Source organism: Podarcis raffonei, chromosome 2, assembly GCF_027172205.1.
Source record: "Podarcis raffonei isolate rPodRaf1 chromosome 2, rPodRaf1.pri, whole genome shotgun sequence".
Taxonomy (NCBI): Eukaryota; Metazoa; Chordata; class Lepidosauria; order Squamata; family Lacertidae; genus Podarcis; species Podarcis raffonei.
This window is the reverse complement of record NC_070603.1, coordinates 106,282,505-106,303,224: the sequence shown is the minus strand read 5'-3', so window position 1 is coordinate 106,303,224 and position 20,720 is coordinate 106,282,505. Positions and strand designations below refer to the sequence as shown.

The 20,720-nt window shown below is 42.8% G+C and overlaps 1 protein-coding gene across 7 annotated transcripts in view; it reads right to left on the bottom strand.

The window, feature by feature from the left end:
- The window catches only part of IHO1 (interactor of HORMAD1 1), a 50,364-nt gene extending 32,931 nt beyond the window's left edge, over positions 1–17,433 (bottom strand). Inside the window, exons 1-4 of one of the 7 annotated variants that reach the window (XM_053378481.1) lie at positions 17,415–17,433; positions 15,455–15,508; positions 13,519–13,610; positions 11,937–12,005 (exon numbers count right to left, since the gene is read on the bottom strand). In XM_053378481.1, coding sequence (XP_053234456.1) covers positions 11,937–11,992 — 56 coding nt within the window. In that variant the 5' untranslated portion in view covers positions 11,993–12,005; positions 13,519–13,610; positions 15,455–15,508; positions 17,415–17,433. The other 6 variants (XM_053378478.1, XM_053378480.1, XM_053378484.1 and 3 more) reach the window with 6 other exon arrangements.
- Between the last annotated feature and the right edge of the window lie 3,287 nt (positions 17,434–20,720).

Below are 20,720 nucleotides of genomic sequence, written 5' to 3'. Positions count from 1 at the left end.
GGCCTGTATCATTCTTCTCATGGCATTCAGAAATAACATTTTTATGTTGCTAGTAATACAATTGATCATTCCCCTCTTCCAACAAATTTAAATGTCTGAGGTTTTGGTTGAAATTACATGAGGAGAATGAACAGAAGTGGAAAATATGTCAAGAGTTCTCAGCAGCAACTGCAAATTTGTATCTGAAGAAGTGTGCATGCACACGAAAGCTCATACCAAGAACTAACTTAGTTGGTCTTTAAGGTGCTACTGGAAGGAAAAAATTTTTTTTGTTTTGACTATGGCAGACCAACACGGCTACCTATCTGTAACTGCAAATTTGATGTAACTGATTATTTTGTTATTACTTATGCCTTAGGTCACTTGTATTTTACAATTCTATATAAGGACAGAACTTTGGAAACAGGCAGTGAATCCTGCATCATCCTGAAAATCTTATTTATTTTTAAAATGAGCTTACAGTTGTGTAGAAAGGTTATAGGTGAAATGTCAGAAAACTGGGGGGTGCTGAAATCCCCAGAATTCCCTGGGAAGAGGGATTGACTGTCAAACCGCTCTGGGAATTGTGACTTACTGAGAACAGGGGTCTCCTAAAAACTACTGGCACCCTTAACTAACTACAGTTCCCAGGATTCTTTGGGGGAAGATGTGACTGGTTAAAGTGATATGATATAGCTTTAAATGGATAGGGCAGATGGGGTCTATGTTGCTACTCTGTCAATCATCCTAGACAGGGCTAGTCCTAGTTCTGGACTGGGCTAATATCAGCAGCAGTATTATTCTTCCCCACCGGAGCAAGAATGAGTAAAGCTGAATCTTTGGAGCCTCTGAACCCCAGTATCACGTTTTCTCTCTGCAACTTCTTCAAAATCATCAGAATTATTTGAAGACCCATGGTATGAGCCTTTGGTGTGTTTAGAACCCTAGCATACTGCATATAACAAAGCTATTCATTTAAATCTACATGTTTAAAAAGTAAGTTTCTTCTTTTACTTCTGTGTCCTTAGCTATCCCCTAGTTTAGAGAACATTTTGAGGATTGATTTCTACTAGGCTTGCCAGATCATTCCCTTTTCATCCTTTCAGATCGTGCTTTTCTGTTGCAGCTCAAACACCGACATGCTTATTTGATGTCAGAGGCCCTATTCCAACAAAACAGCACTTTTGCTTTTAATCTTTGCTATTTATAGGATGCCAGCCATGTTGGAACAGGAGTACTGACACATCAGAAAAATGACTGGGAAGCATATGACTGCAGAAATGCAATAAATATGCAAATGTTGTTTTAAATTTAATAACATCAGACTATGAACTCAGCTGTGTACCAGATGCAGACAAAGCTCTATGCTATGCACAAATTACATCTAAAAAGGGATTGAATACCACCTACAACTGTGCACTTTCCCTCCATCCTACATTAGTAATGGAAATTGATATTTGATAAAAGTCACAATGGATTCACATAAAAATTCTTCCCTTCATTTAATCAGCGTGGTTTTAACATACAGTATGGGTCAGCCTTTTTCAATGCAGTACACCAGAACTACATATTCTGTTCCAACAAAGAGGCCATCACCTGCCTATGAGATTCTGGAGGCAGCTGGCTGCTGTTAGTGACAGACTGCTGGACTAAACTGACACTTGGTTTTAAAGCAGCCTGACCTTTTACTTGCCGCCCCAGATTTCTTTTTCCTCAGGTCACCCTGAGGGCTAGTGAAGGGAGCAGAACAGTTTTTATATGCAAAGGTTGGAGGCTGCATGCTTCTGAATACCAGTTGCTGAAAAACATACGAGGGAGGAATGTGTTGTTGTGCTCAGGTCCTGATTGCAGGCTTCCCATAGGCATATGGTTGGCCACTGTGAGAACAGAATGCTGGACTAGATGGGATACTGGCCTGATCCAGAAAGCTCCTATGTACAGTGCTATACCACCTCCATCCCTGGTGAAGCAGCAATTCTTGTTGGTGAGGAATGTTCTTCTGGGGCTTCAGGAATAGGGATTTGGTGAGAGAAAGAGCCTTAGATTTGTACATTCAGTGCTTGTTGTTTAGTCGTTTAGTCGTGTCCGACTCTTCGTGACCCCATGGACCAGAGCACGCCAGGCACTCCTGTCTTCACATTCAGCGCTATATTAGTGCAATTAACTTTGCTAATTCTGCTGAGTGGAACCCTGGACAGTTGCCTCAAAGTCCTAAACTGACAGCACCACTATGTTGCCCCCCCCCCGAAAAAAACAGGTTTTTAGGGCTAACATTATCCCATATGGAACACACCTTTCTAAATTTATTTATTTCTTGCACAGAGGTACCTCAGGTTAAGTACTTAATCCGTTCCAGAGGTCCGTTCTTAACCTGAAACTGTTCTTAACCTGAAGCACCACTTTAGCTAATGGGGCCTCCTGCTGCTGCCGCGCCACTGGGGCCTGATTTCTGTTCTTATCCTGAAGCCAAGTTCTTAACCTGAAGCACTATTTCTGGGCTAGCAGAGTGTGTAACCTGAAGCGTATGTAACCCGAGGTACCACTGTATATCACACTTCTTTCTCCAAAGAGCTCAAGGCGGCATACATTGCTCTCCCTGTCCTCTTTTAATCCCCACAACAACCCTTTGAGGTAGTCAAAACAAAAAAATTTTTTCCTTCCAGTAGCACCTTAAAGACCAACTAAGTTAGTTCTTGGTATGAGCTTTCGTGTGCATGCACACTTCTTGAAAGCTCATACCAAGAACTAACTTAGTTGGTCTTTAAGGTGCTACTGGAAGGAAAAAAAAATTTTGTTTTGACTATGGCAGACCAACACGGCTACCTTTCTGTAACCTTTGAGGTAGGTTAGACTGAGAGGCAGAGACTGGTGCAAGGTCACCCAGCAAGCTTCAGGTCTTAACCCAACTCTCCAACCATGACACCACACAGGCTCTCAGTATGTGAAAAGTATCTTCCTTTGTAGTAAGCACAAAAGTCCAGCAATAGGGGACAGTGGAGAGGGCACTCTATTTGCCTGGGGGAGATCTGGCCTCCTCTGACACCATCTGTGGTTCAGGCACTAGCATCCCTGCTAGCACTTTTCACGTTTCCATCCTCTGTCATTGAGGCCCTTTTCTTGCCCTGGAATGGTGTTTCTGCAATCACTGCCTACAAGGGCAGTTCATGATAATAAAAAAAAGCAGGCAGTGCTCTCATCAAGTTGTATCACAGGACTGGACCTGACCTGAAGTTTAATTCTCTGCCCTGATCACCACACATTTACTTTAATTTATTTACGGCTAATAGCCCATAAAATATGTACAAACATAAAAACACAGAGACATAAAAACCGATATATCCGACAACAGAAGGTGAACACCACGATGCAAGGGTGGGCCATTGAGCAGAGCCAAATGACAGCTTGGGGCCAGGAGAGCTCCAAGGGACGGATCACAGAAAAAGGAAAACTGAAGACGAAATCCGACATGCACTCTCATCATAACAGTCCGATTAGTTTTGATGTTGTTGTTGTTTTCTGGTGGTTTTTGAGTGTGAGATAACCGCATTCAGGAATCTCGCCACCTGCAGAGTTACAGAAGGATCTGTATCCTGCAAAAGCAGTGCGGCGTGTGACTCAACAGGCCTGCCAACCAAGCGCAGTAAAGCAGGACCCAGGAATTTAGTCCTGGCTATGCTATGTAGGGGACAGTTGAACATTATATGTGAAAGAGATTCAACAGTTTCCCCGTCACACACGCATAGCGGAGACACCAAACCCTTGGAAAATCTGTGGCTCAGCTGGTTCGATGGAAGGACATTGAACCTTGCCCGAATAAATGCAAGTCGGTGTGGTACTGATGAAACAGATGACATGTATGATGGAAGGCCAAGTGGTGGGGTTATTCCGTGATACCTGGGGGAGCAGACACCCCCACCCCTGGCGAGGCTGTGTTGATTTTCAATGTCCGCTAATCTTTGCTCAATAAGGCTTTTGGCTGAGCGTAAGTTCATCTTTAAGGAGTCCGCTGGGGAAATTCCGATGCTCAGAAGTTTGGCATGGATTTTTCCTACCCACGGGTTGACAAAGACGTCCCGCCAGAGGCACTGAAAAAGGTAATGGTCGGGAAGCCTATGCCAGCTGGACAGCCAATAGCCAAAGACTCGCTTCCAGATGACAGTCTCCAATGATGCAATCCTTAACTCCAGACGTATGGCTGCGTTGCTCACACACATGGGGAGTTTCAGAAGGCGACGGAGAAACTGATTCTGCAATGTCCCCAGCGATGTTAAATTGGACTCTGGGGCCCAGAGCGGGGCAGCATAACAGAGGGTGGAGACCACTTTTGCGTGGTATACCTTCAATGCAGAAGGGATGTGAGAGGCTCCGTCGGCCGCAAAAAATTGGAGTAGAGTATAAAGTATTGTTTTCCCTTTGTTTAGTAAATACTGTATCTGTGGCTTCCAGCTTAGATTGTAATGAAAAAAGACTCCCAGGTATTTAAATTTGAAAACCTGTTCTAATTGGACTCCATCTAACTTCCAGCTGTAAGTTTTCCGAGACCTGGAAAAGACCAGGACTTTAGATTTCCCATGATTAATTGTCAGATGGTTAAGTTTGCAATAAGCCGCAAAAATCTTTAGAGCTCTGCATAAACCAACTCTAGAGTAGGAAAGGATCGCTGCATCATCGGCATATAGGAACAGAGGGCAGCGAAAATCAGCTAGGCGGGGGGCATGAATGTTGGCTTGAGACTCATTCAGAAAGAGCTTCATATCGCTAATAAACAAGTTGAAGAGGAGTGGGGCCAAAATGCAGCCTTGGCGCACACCTCTATTTATTGGGACCTCGTTGGATAGGTTTCCCGCCGGTGTGAGTCTCACTCTAGCCGACGACCCATGATGTAATTGGGTTATAAGCCATAACAGCCTTCTATCTATGCCCCATCTCTCTAATTTCTTCCATAGGCAGTTTCTTGGGATACTGTCGAAGGCAGCCTTTAGGTCTATAAAAGCGACACATAGGCGTCCCCGACTCGGGGCAGAATATTTTCTGGCAAGATGATACATGATTACCATATGGTCAGAGGTCGAATAATTGTTCCTAAAGCCCGCTTGCTCATAGCCAATCAAATTTGAGTCGTTTGCCCAATGGGACAGCTTAGACAGCAAAAATTTTGCATAGATTTTCCCGATGATAGACAAAAGGCTGATGTTCCGATAGTTCTCCGGGTCAGCAGGGGGACCCTTTTTATGGACTGGCACGATCACGGCCTCCTTCCATGACCTAGGGATAAGCCCCGTAGAATTAATTGCATCAAAGACTTTGGCCAGAATTTCAGCCCACCACCTCGGTTGCGCAACAATAGCCTCAGCAGGGACTAGATCCGGCCCGGGGGCTTTGCCCGTTTTCAGATCTAATATCAAGTCCATTATCAGGTCTGGGTCGGTGGAGGGCCACAAAGGTAGATGGTCGGCTCGGAATTCCGTGGGTGAGTTGGATTCCTCTGCCAAGGAGAAATATTTACTCAAGAATTGTTCCCATGTGGGCGCAGGGATAATCGTCAGTGGGTACTTCCTTCCTCTTTTGTTTATCAGAGCCCAAAATTCCTGTGGTCTGCGGGATCTCGAGGCCGCAATCAAGGCTCGCCAACGCTTTTGATGCCACTCGCGTTTGGCCAGCTTTAAAGTCTGTTTGTATGCTCTTTTGGCTTGTAAATAGGAGGATGGTAGAGCCTGGGCATTAGAGTTTTTGTATTCATTATAGATGGAACGAAGAAGGGATCTTGCTTGTTTGCAAGAGGTGTTAAACCAAGGGGCCCCAGCACTGCAATACGCCACTTTCGCCTTTTGAGGAGGTGATGTAAAAAAAGTGGTAAGGTTTGTTATAAGAAGGTTAAAAAATTTCAAAACCGAATTGGAATCTTGTAAATCAGTAGTTATTTGAGGTAAGTAGGCAGTGATTTCCCTATGGAAAAAAACCTGGTATTTTTGGGCCACAGCCTCCGACCATTTGATCCCTCTTATTTTGATCGATGATGAGGTTTCCAGAAGGACTGAGTGTTTATTGTCGTTCTGGCACCGGAACAATGACAAAGTGGTCACTATTGGGAGGTGATCACTGAAATGTTGGTTTTCAACTTGGAAGGAAAGTACATTAACGGCCAGATTTGCGGAGATCAAGAAGTAATCGATAACACTGTTAGATGTTAGTCCCAGGTGAGTGAACTCCCCCGGTATATCGGGGGGGAAGGTGCCGTTCAAAAATACTAGATTCAAGCGAATGGCCATTTGGTAAAGGGTCACTCCTGCTTTGTTTACTCTGTTGTCCTTTGAAGTTCTAATTCTGGCATGTTCCAAGTCAAAATTGTCCAAACATGGGGGAGTCCACCATTTGGACTTGGTTAGTAGGTCCCAATTTGTGGCAATACGAGCATTAAAGTCTCCCCCAATTAAGGAGTACGAGTTAGGGCATTTGGTATGACATGACAGTAGGTGATTTTCAAATGATTCCCATCTCCAATCAAGATCAGGCGCTGAGCCTTCGGGGGGGAGATAAACATTAGTAATTAGTAATGAGGACTTCCCTTCTGTGATCAGTCCAGATAGAGCAAAAGGCGGGGAAGCCCGTACCAGAGTGAATTTGGCGCGAAGTTGGAGTGAGATCCCAATCAAAAGACCCCCTTTGGGGCGTCCACCTTTCAAAGAAGGGGAGGCCGGAAGTGTTAGAAGATCAAAGCCGTCTATGGTAATCTCTTCCTCATCCCATGTTTCTTGGAATAGAATGATTTTAAATGAATTTATGTACTTCCTGAATTCGGGGTCTGATTTTTTGGTTCTCCAACCAGCAATGTTCCAGCTAAGTATTGATAATGTCGGGTCCTTGTGCTGTCCCGGTAATTGTCACTTTGAGTTGTTTAATGGGTTCTTGGGGGTAGAATGAGGACCCATAAGGAAATCGGTAATTTTAGTTTGTGCGGATAAGGTCTTCTTCTGTGTTAATTGTATCGATGATTTGGTAACATTAACAGACAGGAAGGGCTTTGCCGGGAAGGAAGAATCAGGCAAAGTTGGTGAGGTCGGATGCAGTTCATTGAGGTGAGTAGTAACAAGTCTTTGATGGGCTACACTGGTAGATCCGTCAGAGTTATCAGTCTTAACCAGGGTAGCGCTCAGAGGTGTTCCAGCCATCACTTGTAGTTGCTGCGCAGATGGAGAAGAATTATCACGCAGATGTATTAAGGGACATGAACATGAGGATGGTGCATGCATAGTCATTTCCTGGTGATCTTCAGACAGGGTAGATTCTAGCTCAGGCATTGAGGCAAAGGAGTCATCAACTTCCATATTTTGATTGGGCATAAGGTCTGAGACGGGAGTATTGAGTTTATCGACTTCCTCCACGGTAGAATGGTGCTGTTGGTCAACAGGTGACTGCTGATTCAGATCAGTAGGGGGTAACAAGGTAGCAGGTTGAGAAATTATCAAGGCATTTGATGGAGATGCCGTGTGGGACGTGGAGCGCCTGCTCTCCTCTCTCATCGGTATAGAGGGGTCCCCTTGTGATAGGAGTCTTTGTTTGAGTAGATCCAATCTATTGAGAATAGCCTGCTGTTCTTCTGAAGGGAGTTTTCCATAAGAGGAGATAAGATTTCTCTCTTCAGGGATATTCCAATCTCCGCTTGCAATTGGATCATTCCTCAACGTAGCTAGATGGGCACTTGGGGTCGCAGGTGGAACAGGGGATACCCGGCTAGGTGTTTTTCCCGTTATTATAGGAACAGAAGAGGGAAACGAGCGTTCATTGCCAGTTAAGATGTTGGCAAAAAGAGGTTTAACACTCGTGTCTTTAAAGACTCTTGTTGTTACAATCTCCCAGGGTGCCAGCCGGTCTTTTTGTCTTGCAAGAAGATGTGGGATCCTTGCAGACTGGAAGGAGAGCATAAATTTCCTTGGCCAGGGCGTGGCATTTAGGGGTGCTACAGATATAAGATCTATCTGGAAAAAAGGAATATTTAACAAATCACGTAGGTACCCTTTAGCCATCCTCAGGTTATTCCACCTAAGACTGGGGGCGTCACGGGAAAAAATGGATAAACATATTTTATTAGGTTGAAAAATCAAAGATTGCTTATTCCTTTGGAGCAGTGGCAGCCTGCATCTTAGGCCCTTAAGGAGAGATTTCTGATCAAGTTGTCTCTTTAAGGCACTTACAAGCTGCACAGGAGATTGATGCAAATTAGATAGCTCAGTTGAGGAAGGTAGATGAGCCAGAAGGGCCCGTGAAAGTTTGTTCAATGACAAAGAAATCCCCTCCAATTCCTTGAAAATGAAGCTTAAAGTCCTGATTACCAGTTGTATTTAATCAGGTACTAATTCATGGGCAATTTGCCCTAATGCTTCCCGTTTCGGTGACGGAGGGGTAATTAAGGTGTCAGGGAGGAGGGCTTCCCTATGGCTTCCATCTCCCGCTGGATCAGCTAGCTTTTCCAACTCTCCTTGATCATACAGAGGCCAGAAGCGGTTGTATGTTTCGACCGCAGGAACAATTACTTGCTCCGTTTTGCTGTTATTGTTAGTAGATGGTGGGGGAGGTTCAAGCTTTGACTGCTTTACTCTTGGAGGTGAACAACCTTTCTCAGCAGATCTTGGTCGCTTGCCATGACCCATTTGCCGCTGTCTCACTAACTACGGTGGTTCAAAGTAGAGGAAAACGGAGATAAAAGAGAACTTATCTTTTTTGGACGCAACTCCTCTGCTACTCCTCCTCCACTGCTCAACGTAACTCAGTCTTCAAGGCGGCGTTACTAATCAGCAGAAGGTTTGAATATCCTTGTTGATACGTATATTGGCCAACCATAGAAGTAAAACGATTAAAACTTCTAACAAAGGTAAAATGATTTAAAAGTCTAATAAAAACAGCTAAAAAGACGGCTGTAAAAAGCTATAAAAGGCTATAAAAGGTTTGTAATCCGGAGGGTTAATGAAGGAGAAGTTGTTACAGCCGCCATCTTCGGGCTCCTCCCCAACTTTTTCCCCCACATTACTCCACATCCATCCTGCATGTCATCCTCTGATTGACTCCCATGATGATCATAGTGTGAACAAGCTGCCTTATGTCATATGTGTTTGCCTGATTCAAATAACTATTTATCTTAAAAAGTGGTGGGGAAAGATAGGGAGGGAGCAGATTCTTCCTGAGGGCATCATACAGTACAGTGGTACCTCGAGTTACATGCGCTTCAGGTTACATACGCTTCAGGTTTCAGACTCTGCTAACCCAGAAATAGTACCTCAGGTTAAGAACAGTTTCAGGTTAAGAATGGACCTCCTGAACGAATTAAGTTCTTAACCCAAGAGACCACTGTATTTAAATCAGGGGTGAGGAACCTGCGGCCCTCCTGATACTGCTGGACTACAACTCCCATCATCTGGCTATAGACTACTGGCTATATTAGCTGTGGCTTATGGGAGTTGGAGTCCAGCAACATCTGGAGAGCCACTGGTTCTGATGCCCCCTTATGAGTCTTCCTATATAACTGTGCTATCCTTACACTGGGAGAAAACATTAAAATTGATTTAGATATGAATCTAGCAAGCCTTGTGTAAAAAAACAGACCTTGAAAACTACTAGATGGTAACACAATTAAGCAGCATGTGTTTAAATAAACGGTAAATCATGCCAGAGAAAATTAATCACACTGTTCTCCGTTGGCTTTGTTGACTCCTTCTGCCTTACAAAATTCTATTAACTCGCCTGCCTGACGTGAGTACATTTCCCTTAATTGGCAAATAAATTATTAATTTATTTTCTTGTTTTAATCCTCCTCCTCATCCGCCATCATAGCAAAGCACAATAGCAGAGGATTTAGTGTGTACACTGGTAAATTTATGTGACAGTTTTAGAAGGTTAATTTAGAGAGCATATGCTCGGTGGGCCAAATTTGTCACGTGGCTGTGCTAGTGTTACACAGGGGATTAATCAGTTTGTGAAATGGGTCTACTTTGCTCCTCTCACTTTTATAAATTGCCCTGCCGCTGCTTTCTCTCGATGTCTACAACAGGAAAAACACTGGGTATTTTGCTACATCCTAGATGTAGAACCTATTCTTCTGTTACTTCTTAAATGAAAAACTTACAAGCAAGCTCATAAATGCAGTAGAATAAGCTCCACAGTTATATAATGAGTAAATTGTATTCTGAGCATCATGATTCATTTCAGCACTGTCTTCATCATGACTAGAGAGGCCCTTCCACATAATAAGCTTTGTACTGTAAACAGCACAAGGGAAATTACAGAGATAAAATGCTCGCAAAGCCTAGAATAATTTAATCTGGCGGTAAAACAGTATCTTCCGCACATTTTAATATTCCCCCTCAAGTAAAATTAAAATATATTACCATGTCTGTGTTCTTGTAGCATGATATAAGATCAGACATTTTCAGAAAAAGTAACAAATTATACATCACCTTCCATTTGATGGATGTATTTGCATGTCACCTTAAATACTACTCATATCAACCATATAAATGCAGTCTGCCCTACTTCTAGAGATGCCTTTTTTAAAAATCACAAGGTCGTGGGCTTCAGATTGCATAATCATGCATTGCATTGTAAATTCTAATTTAGACTAATGAAATGCTTTTCGAGCCAATTCACAGAGGCAGCAATTCCTTATTTCTCTAAAAGCAAGGACACTAGGCTGTCCAGATCACTAAGAGCTAATCTGCACATTATGAAACAGCTCTGATACGCACAAATAAGTGCTCTGAGCAGTGTAATGTTCAAAAACCATACTCGAAGACCCAGCAGGAGCTCTTCTATGTGGAGATTTCTTTATCTTGTTTTCTCCTGCTCTAGAGAGTAGGACTCGACCCAATGGCTTCAAGTTACAAGAAAGGAGATTCCGAGTAAACATCAGGAAGAACCCGGTCAGGCGGCGTATAAATAATAAAATTATTATTAGTAGTAGTATTCCTATTATAGCTGTTCGAAAGCGGGACAGACTCCATTGGGAGGTTGTAGACTCTCATTCATTCGAAGGTTTTCAAGCAGAGGTTAGATGGCCATCTGTCATAGACGCTTTAGTTGAGATTTCTGCATTGCAGGGGATTGGACTAGGAGACTCTGGGGTCCCTTCCAACTCTACAATTCTATGATCCCCAGCATGCCACTGACTTATTATTATTATTATTAAAATGTGTATACCGCCCTTCATCTGCAGATCTCAGGGCAGTTCACAACATAAAAATACAATATAAAAGCACAACATACCTGATAAAAACAATACAGTGGTACCTCGGGTTACATACTCTTCAGGTTACATACGCTTCAGGTTACACACTCCGCTAACCCAGAAATAGTGCTTCAGGTTAAGAACTTTGCTTCAGGATAATAACAGAAATTGGGCTCCGGCAGCGCAGCAGCAGCAGGAGGCCCCATTAGCTAAAGTGGTGCTTCAGGTTAAGAACAGTTTCAGGTTAAGTACGGACCTCCGGAACGAATTAAGTACTTAACCCGAGGTACCACTGTAATAAAAAACCCATAACAAACCAATAACCCCCCCCCAAAACACATTTAATAGGGGTATAACATGTTAATCAACCAAACGCCTGGTTGATGAGGAAGGCACATAATGAAGGTGCCAGACCTCCCTGGGGACAGCATTTCACAAATGAGGAGCCACTGCAGAAAAGGCCTGTTCTTGTGTTGCCATCCTGCAGACCTCTCATGGGAGGAGATGCATGAAGAAGGGGGCCTCAGATGATGATCTCAGGGTCCCGGTAGGTTCATATGGAGGGAGGAGCTCCTTGATGTATTGCAGTCCTGAGCCGTTTAAGGCTTTATAGGCCCAAACTATAGTTAGGGTTAGTTATAGCGTCCAAACCAGAATTGGAACCCATGGTTGGAATTTATGCACTGTCAACGATAATGACACAAGAATGCTACTATAACAATGCCAGCAATAACCTGCTTACCCCATCTTTATAGGAGTGCTAAACATCTCTTTGACATTCCAGAGATTTGGATTCATTTCCCAGACTTGCCTGTTAAAACATAAAGAGAAATTGTGAATGTTGCAGTGTGGTACATTCTTCTTCTCATACACTGTTTCATCAAGGCATCAATTTTAACAACTGTTTCCCCCACGATTGCCATGAAAGCTAGGCAGTGGAAGAAACTACCTTAAAACAAGACACAATCTCCAAGTAAATTGCTGACTACCTTGCTTCAAGAATGGACACTACCCAGGCAAATATATTGCTTTGGCTTTGTTGTTATTGTCAAGATTCTAGTGCCACTCAGCATTAAAAATCAACAGGAGTGAAATACAGGGTGCTTCAAGATGAAGTCACCTTCATCAGAATGCCAGCCCATAGATGTTTTTTTACATGTAAACTAGATTTTTCACTTCCCACAGAAAATCCAATATGTAAAAATAGCCCATTATACATTGGCAATGGGGAAGGCCATTGTGGTTTTTCTTTGGGGTTTTTTTTTGGAGGGCAGTTTGTCACATGTATGGTGTGACATTTTGATGAGTGGCTTCTGTCACCATATCTGATCCTCTTTGTTCTTCAGCTGAGCACAACCTACAGCCATTTTATTTCTGGAGGTCCCCAAAACCAAATGAAAGACATCTATTTCCACCGATTTCTACATGTTGAAGGCACCTTCAATTTGGAAGAGCAATTCTCTCATGATCACCACAAAATAAATGTGTGGGGTTACCAAGGAAACTGTAATCACAATCCATATATCAGGATTTCTTCTGCTGCTGTTTTAAAAAATAATAAAAGAGCTCTTGTGGAAGGCTTCTTAATTACTCTTGCACAAGCCTTATGCAAGTCAAATACTAGTCTTGTGAGAGGCCTCAGTATCAACTTTTTCTAACAAATAGAAATTGATAATGCTGTTACTCATTTCCTGGCTTCTTCTTTTTTTAAGATGCTGCTGTAGTTGTAGTTGTAGTTGTAGTTGTTGTAGTTGTTACATTTATACCCCGCCCATCTGGCTGAGTTTCCCCAGCCGCTCTGGGTGGCTTACAACATATCTAAAAACATAACAAAAACATCAATCCTTTAAAAACTTCCCTAAACAGGGCTGCCTTCAGATGTCTTCTAAAGGTCAGATAGTTTTTTATTTCCTTGACATTTGAAGGGAGGGCATTCCAGAGGGAGGGCGCCACTACCAAGAAGGGTAATGGAGGGTGGAAAAGTGATTGAGGGCAGGTACAAAACAACAAACAACACCCAAGTTCACAATACATATAAAACACATTTACAGTGGTACCTCTGGTTGCGAAAGGGATCCGTTCCGGAGGCCAGTTCGCAAAATGAATAGAACGCAACCCGTCAGTGGCGCATGACATCATTTTGCACGTCTGTGCATGCGCAAGCGGCGGAACCCGGAAGTAACCCTTTCCGGTACTTCCGGGTTGCCGTAGGACACAACCTGAAAAAACGTATCATGAAGCAAACGTAACATGAGGTATGACTGTATACACAGTACATATGAAACACTACAGTTTACCCCTCACAGAGCTACAGTTCCAAGCACCTTAAACTCCTGTTCCCAGGATTTTTGGGGGTGGCAATGTGCTTTAAATATATGGTGTGTCAAGTTCCTCCAACTGGGGTAGATGAAAAGCCCTGGAATAGAAACGTATATTTGAAAAAGAAAAAAGAAATTTGGATTTGAAAAACATGCCTTTTGAAAAAATGTGTCGAAGCTAACATGCTTAGCATGCACACAGAAAAATCAGGGCTCAGTTATGACCCATGTGCCCTCCTATTACAATAGCAAATTGTGTCCCTGGCAAAATAGTGCCAACAAAAGGAGAGGAAATTGATAGCAGCATGCTTTGGGGAAAAGACGACATGAGAACATGGGTGTAGCCGGGCGGGGCAGGGGGCAGTTGCCCCACCTAAATCAATACAAATCAATAAAATGACATAGCTGAGGTTCTGCACCTCCCCTAACAAAAGGCCTACCCTCCCAAACAAAAAGTCTGGCTATGCCCATGCATCAGCATCTTTGGAAAATACCCCCACAAGGAAAAACTAAGGGGCAAAACACCCCTCGCAAAAAATGATAATATTAATTATTATTATTATTATTTATTATTTATACCCCGCCCATCTGGCTGGGCTTCCCCAGCCACTCTGGTCGGCTCCCAACAAAATATTAAAATACAGTAATGCATAGATGCTTAGATGGCCACAGGACGCTGCTGTCGGTTGGGCTGGTGGTCAGAAAACGAAATTCAAGATTCTGCAAGGCGGCTCCACCACGCTGCACCATTTTGTGACAGGTCCCATGGGCGTCGCTTTGACTTTTTTATTTTTATTTTTGACGCCCTGAACGGTTCATACCCCACACCCCCGGCTACTGTTACAAAGTCACTCGTGCCTGAAAGGCGCTTAAGGTATTGGAGGAACCATTGCTGCCTCTGCATGATTTGCAACCTGCCGCATCCCTTCCCTTCCGCCCCCAAGTTCCAATGTAAAACCAAGAGGGACTTGAGGCGGGAGCACGTTTCCCCTCCTGGAGTTGGGCTGCTGATGCAGCTCCTCCTCCCCTTTGAGAAATGTCCCTGGGTGTGTGGAGCTGACGTGTAGGCATTAACTGTAAACCTAACGTGCCTCCTCCTCCTTTCTTTCAGCAGACCTTGCTTTCTTCCGCCTTCCCTGACTTAGTGGGCGCGCAGCGCGCGAGAGGCGCCTGACGCTCTTCCTCCGGCGAAACGCCTCGAGAGGCTCCCTCACGGTTCTCCCTCACGCAGCGAGGGATCCTCGCTATATAAAGTTTTAATGGTGGTCCACGCGCAAAGCATATCGCACAAGTCTCTTTCCCACCACCTCCCCCCCCCGAAAGGCAGCGCCTCAATAAAAATAAGTATTTTTTAGTTCCTTGACCGAATTAACGTTATCGCCTCCCTCACAGGAAACGTCCTCATCCCCTTTCCACGTTCTCTTCACAGCCGAAACTCCCCATTTGGGAGTGGGCAATCTTGTTTTTCCTAATCTCACCGTCTTTTCAGAGCCTCAAGAAGATTGAAGCACCACAGATTTGGGTTACATGTACCGACATATCATCATCATATTTATTATTTGAAACTGCTTTCTTTTAAAAATAAATAAATCGGATTCCTCCTCAAGAGAAATTCCATTCGGGAAGATCTAAACCCCTCACAGTTGCTGTTTCAAGAGATCTCAGGGCTCTTCATCCCCTGAAAAAACAATCTGGAAACCCCATTACTCCGAATATTAAGACCTCAGCAATCCAGTTTTTCTGTGTAAAGAAATGGTAGCCAAGTCACCAGGGAACAAAAATCACAATTGTTAAGTCAGTGCATATAATTGTAAAGCAAAAGTTACATTTGCCTGTTGCCTAGCTCTGAACAGTCTCTTAAAAGTTCATGTGAAGAATAATATTGATGATAACAATTATAATGTCTGTGTGGTCATGCATGTCTATTCAGAAGTAAAAGTACCTTTGAATCCAATGGGGTATTTGAGTCTCAGGTTGGGGTATATAAGCTTACAGCCTGAAAGTCAGAGAGAAAGAGATGAAACCTATTTGGTTGCTTCAAAGCTGGTTTAATATTCATTCTCTCTACTTATAATCCTTGGAATTGAGGGAGAGGCTAGGAAATTTCTAACAGACTTTTTAATACCTCACCAATTTCCAAGATTTTTTTTTGGGGGGGGAGCCATGACAGTTAAACTGCTAGAACACAAATGAAAGTCTGTAGTGTAACTAGGTGGTCCACATAATTTTTATGCAAAGCCACCCCAAAAAACTGACACTTGTGTGGTCATTAAAGAAATGGGGGCAGAGCAAGGTGCTCCTCTCAAAGGACAGAAACGTCTGATTCAAGAGACAAAAAGTGGCTAATCCAAAGAGATACAGACATGATATTATTCAAACTGGGTGTGAGCAGATCTGACCCAAGCATAGGATCCTGATTCCTGCTCTTCCATCAACATGCCCTTCATTCGACCCATATCCCCCGTGGCACTGTCAGTGTCTCGCAGACAGAAGAGTTGTTGCAAAAAGTGTCCTTTTTGATTGCCAGTGTGAATGGGGATTTGGGAGCAATCCTACTTTACCCAGCAAGCATAAATTGGGGATCGGATGACATTGTTAGGTTCCTAATGAGCCATTCCATTAATCCTAGCCGCTGTGATTCAGGATCCCCATTCTTTTTTCCTTTATGTTACACAAAGCGCTTTGCAGTAAACCCCGACAAAGGGCAGAACAAAGGTGTGCGAAATAAAGTGAGTTTTGGCAGGCAGCCCATGATATTCCAAAAATTAAGAAGTGGCTTTGAGCTTGCTTCTCACTGGGTGAAAGTGGGGGGAACATATGCTTGCAATCTCCCCATTTACTAACCTCTGCTTATCCCATAAAGAACAAAATTGAGGTAGGAAATCTCATTCCAACAGTTCAAAGGATAGAAGTCTGAAACATTCCCTCAAAACAGGTTGTGCAAACTGGCTTCCTTTAAAAAATATAAAGGCAGAAGAAGCTATAGCATGTTTTTCCACGCCATATTGGAGAGGGGCAAAGTTCAGTCTAGTTAAATTGCCCCATGGACCTTCACTCAATCCATATCCAGCATTCTTGTGCTCCATTGATTTGCCTGTAGGCAAATGGCATTTTTGCTCCTAGTGAAGTGTAAATCAATCTTGAAGTGATGCAGTGTGGTATCTTAAGTTTTGATAAGTTTTTGTTCTTTTGCATACAGCCTGATCTGCGCTGGCCCAAGACCTTTTGGCACTTGAGGCAAACCACAACATGGTGCTCACATCCACTGGCCAGGGAAGAGGGGGTGAGTGAAGATCTACACCAGGAACAAGGTGGAGGGGAATCAAAGCAACCTTACCCAACAGCTGAAATGGGAATCAAAGGTCATGGGGGAGGGGAAGGGGCCAGGTCAGAATCAAGCTGGGTGGGCGCAGAGGACCCCAGAGGGCAGCCCCCACCATTTCCTCCCTGGGAGTGGGAGGGAGACCAAGATGTTGCTGTAGAGGCGGCATTGGTGGGGGGTGCTAAGAAAGAGACAGATCCAGCCTCCAAGGAGTGTGCCAAAGCCATTGCCACCACGGCAGTAGCAGCAGGCAATGCATATATTGGAGGTCAGATCTGCTGTCCCCATGGATCCGGCCACCTGAGGCAGTTGCCTCAGCTTGCCTCATGGGTGAGCCGGGCCCGAGTCTGATCTTGTTCAAGTTTTCCCTAGAACTCCGCTCCCACTGATTTCAGTAGCACTTACCGTATTTTTCGCTTTATAACACGCACCCGACCATAACACGCACGTAGTTTCTAGAGGAGGAAAATCCGTAGGCATGCCACCCGTAGGCATTCCCTCTATAACACGCACAGACATTTCCCCTTACTTTTTAGGAGGAAAAAAGTGAGTGTTATGGTGCAAAAAATACGGTAATTACTTGTATTTTGGATTGCAGCCTGAAGAACTTTGGTCACTATCTCTACTGTATTGGGCACAAGAATTGTAGGATTCATACTGACTTTACAGAGAGTAAAGTGAAAGCTTTACCCATTGTAGGCTTGTAATTTATGCAATCAATGATTTACTTTAGCCTTGGGGTGGTAAGACTTTCCAGTTTTTTCCTGCTGTCAGAAGGGCATGCAAATATGCAAGCAAAACCAATGTTTGTAATATATAAACACCATGGGAATTTCACTTACTGAGGAAATTAGAGGGAGCTAAATTTTCCCATCACAACAACTGGGTAAATAATCCATGAGCTACATATTCTCCAAGGGAAAGTTTATCAGCGTTGGTTATGCAGATGTAATGACTTATTAACTATTCATTGTTTCAATATCCTGCTAAAGAGTTGAAAAGGGAGTAATAATATTTATCTGTATTTTCCTGTGTAATGATCCCACGCCCCCCAAAAATAAAAAGTCGGTGTTACTATTACTAGATACAGTAATTTCTTTTATTTTCCTTTTCTTTTTCAGTACAGTTATTTCTTGAGTATGATGGTACCGGGTATATAGCCAGTACACCATAATGCCAACCTGTGCAAACTGAAGAGATGGTATGTTCTGTTTCAGCTTTTACATGTGAATGCCAATATTGTTAAAGTAGAAGGATACAACATGAAAGAGAAAGTACATTCCCGCCACAGGGTTGTTTTTTTTAACATCCCAATTATATTTTGAGCTGAGCTGAGTTAAGACACTCAGGTGAAAAAAAGATCAGTTTTATGTTCAACTCTGGGCTCTTCCTGCTGGCTGCTGCCCCCGGGTTTGGTAGAGTTAAAAAGGAAGTAGGCTCAAAAATACCTCTCAGTAGAGATACTAAATAATATAGGAAATTGATGCTACCATTGCTCACTTTAGACCACAGTTGCTATGCCGTGCATACTGATCCTGTGAGACCATTTGACTGCCTTACCTTCAAGAATACATTTCCACCATATCCAGAAAAAAACTTACTTTAATATTTATCTACCATAAGACTGAATATCGTTTTTAGTATGCTATACAAATCTCGTTCCCAAATAGCAGAACCCCAAAGCTTCTTAAATCTACTTTAAAACACACACACACACTCCATATTGGATTTTTGAAACTGAGAATTAATAAAAATTATTTAACAAAAACAAATGTGTGTGTGTGAAATATTCTGTTAATCACCTGCTAAATATATTTCAGGACAGGTGCAAATTATGTACATGCCAGCAAATAATACACATACTGAAAGAAACAGAGTTTGAGAGTATATTGAGACACAGGCTAACCATATGGCACAGTTGAAATAGGGCCTAAGAATCATGGTGAAAGATACAGATCCATGCATAACACAAGCATATCCCCTTACCAAGTATAATTGTGCTTGGAGAGCCCCCCTCTGGCTTCTGACTTGCAAATAATTAAGCCTTCCTTTGCCACCGTGAAATATGAAAATGTATTTTTATAATTGCATTTTTAAAATGACTTCGAAAGTAGATTCTCAACAAGTCAAAATCTATGCCGGATAATGGATTTCATGCTTTTATCAGTGCATACCCTCCAAGGCACACTCCTCCATAGTCTCCCGATACAGACGGATGTCAACCAACCAACCAACCAGTGTAGGCACTAAATGCTGCATACCTGCTTCATTGTTCTCTTGCCCTTTCTTTGTGGGATTCTTCCCTTTGGCCATCTGCGCAAGAAAAAACTCTATTAAATTATTCTATTAAATTATTTTATCACCATCCCACAGACTATGACAAAAATCCATGCTATTCTTACAAGGCTTCATTGGCTCCTATTGAAGACATTTCCGTACACGTTAAGAAATAATGAGTTGCTTTGGCACTGTACAATTTCAGTGAGATTTGGCACCAGTTTGTTGTGTTATTTTCTGCTATTACACAGAATGTTCCCTGCTTCAGAAGTGGCTGTGGAGATTCAGTTTTGTGCTGATTGCTGGCTGGATCTCTGGGGCTCAGAAAATGAGATTTGATATTTTCAGTGGGCTTCTGTGCAAAAAGGTAACATTTCATTAAAGAAGGACATTTTCCTTCATAGCCATCTATGACAGCTAACCTCATTGTTATAGTCTCTAGTTTCTCTCCTTCACAGCACAGAGCTTAGGGCTATTGTCAAGCACTGTCTTCAAGTATATATCTGAAGGAAGTGGATTTTTTGTTTGATTTTTTTTTGACTCTGTAGTGACACACAAGAAGCCTTTAATCTATTAACAAGCAATGAAGTTGCCTGAAAGCAACTGGTCTCCTATTTAGTGGATGTTCTTAAGCACCTTGCCTTCCAGCACCTTTTTTACAAAATCTTCTACAAAAACACGTAGTTTTTTCTGGGCACTTAAAAAGGTTGATGTTCAACCTGGCATAAAAGCCATAACTTTAATATTTAAAGTTATTGTTTCATAAATCCATTCATCTTCTCTACAACAATGGCTGTGGTGGGTAAGGATCTTGACCAGGCTTCCTCAACCTCGGCCCTCCAGATGTTCTGAGACTACGATTCCCATCATCCCTGACCACTGGTCCTGCTAGCTAGGAATCATGGGTGTTGGTAGGCCAAAAACATCTGGAGGGCCGAGGTTGAGGAAGCCTGATCTTGACCATATAAAATGCTTATTTGGTCCTAAATTCTGCAGACATTCACGAGGATGTATTTTAGTGGCACACGTAACTGTATCGTAATCCTAGTCCATCTCAAAGAACATATGTTCCACTATGGCACACAGCAGTATGGAGACAGATAGACAGATAGATAGATAGATAGATAGATAGATAGATAGATAGATAGATGATAGATCAGAACCTAGCAAAAGTTTTATCCCTCATGATTATAGAAATAAGTTTGAATATAAGTTGTATGACAATGTCTGCTGAAGATCAAATCTCAGTGCCAAGCCAAAGTGCCATTTTAAAGTTGCGACTATTTATTTACGTGATTGGTTAACGCACTTCACCTGTTGGTATTTGATTTCTATTAAGTAAACCCCTTTCAAAGGTACTGGAACAAGCCAGGCGAGGATTTTTATTTATTTATTTTCTCTCTAGAGCAGTTGGCAACCCTATCTACCTGCCCTTCTGACTACCCCAAACACTGCCTGAGTACTAATCACCACATTTTAATCATACAGGTTCCTTCTCAAGAGCAGAGAATGGGCTGAAATGTCACATTGAGCATCAGGAAGACATCTTGTCCCTGATCTAACAATCCATGCTTTCCGCATATAATAGTTGCTTGGCAACCATGTAAAC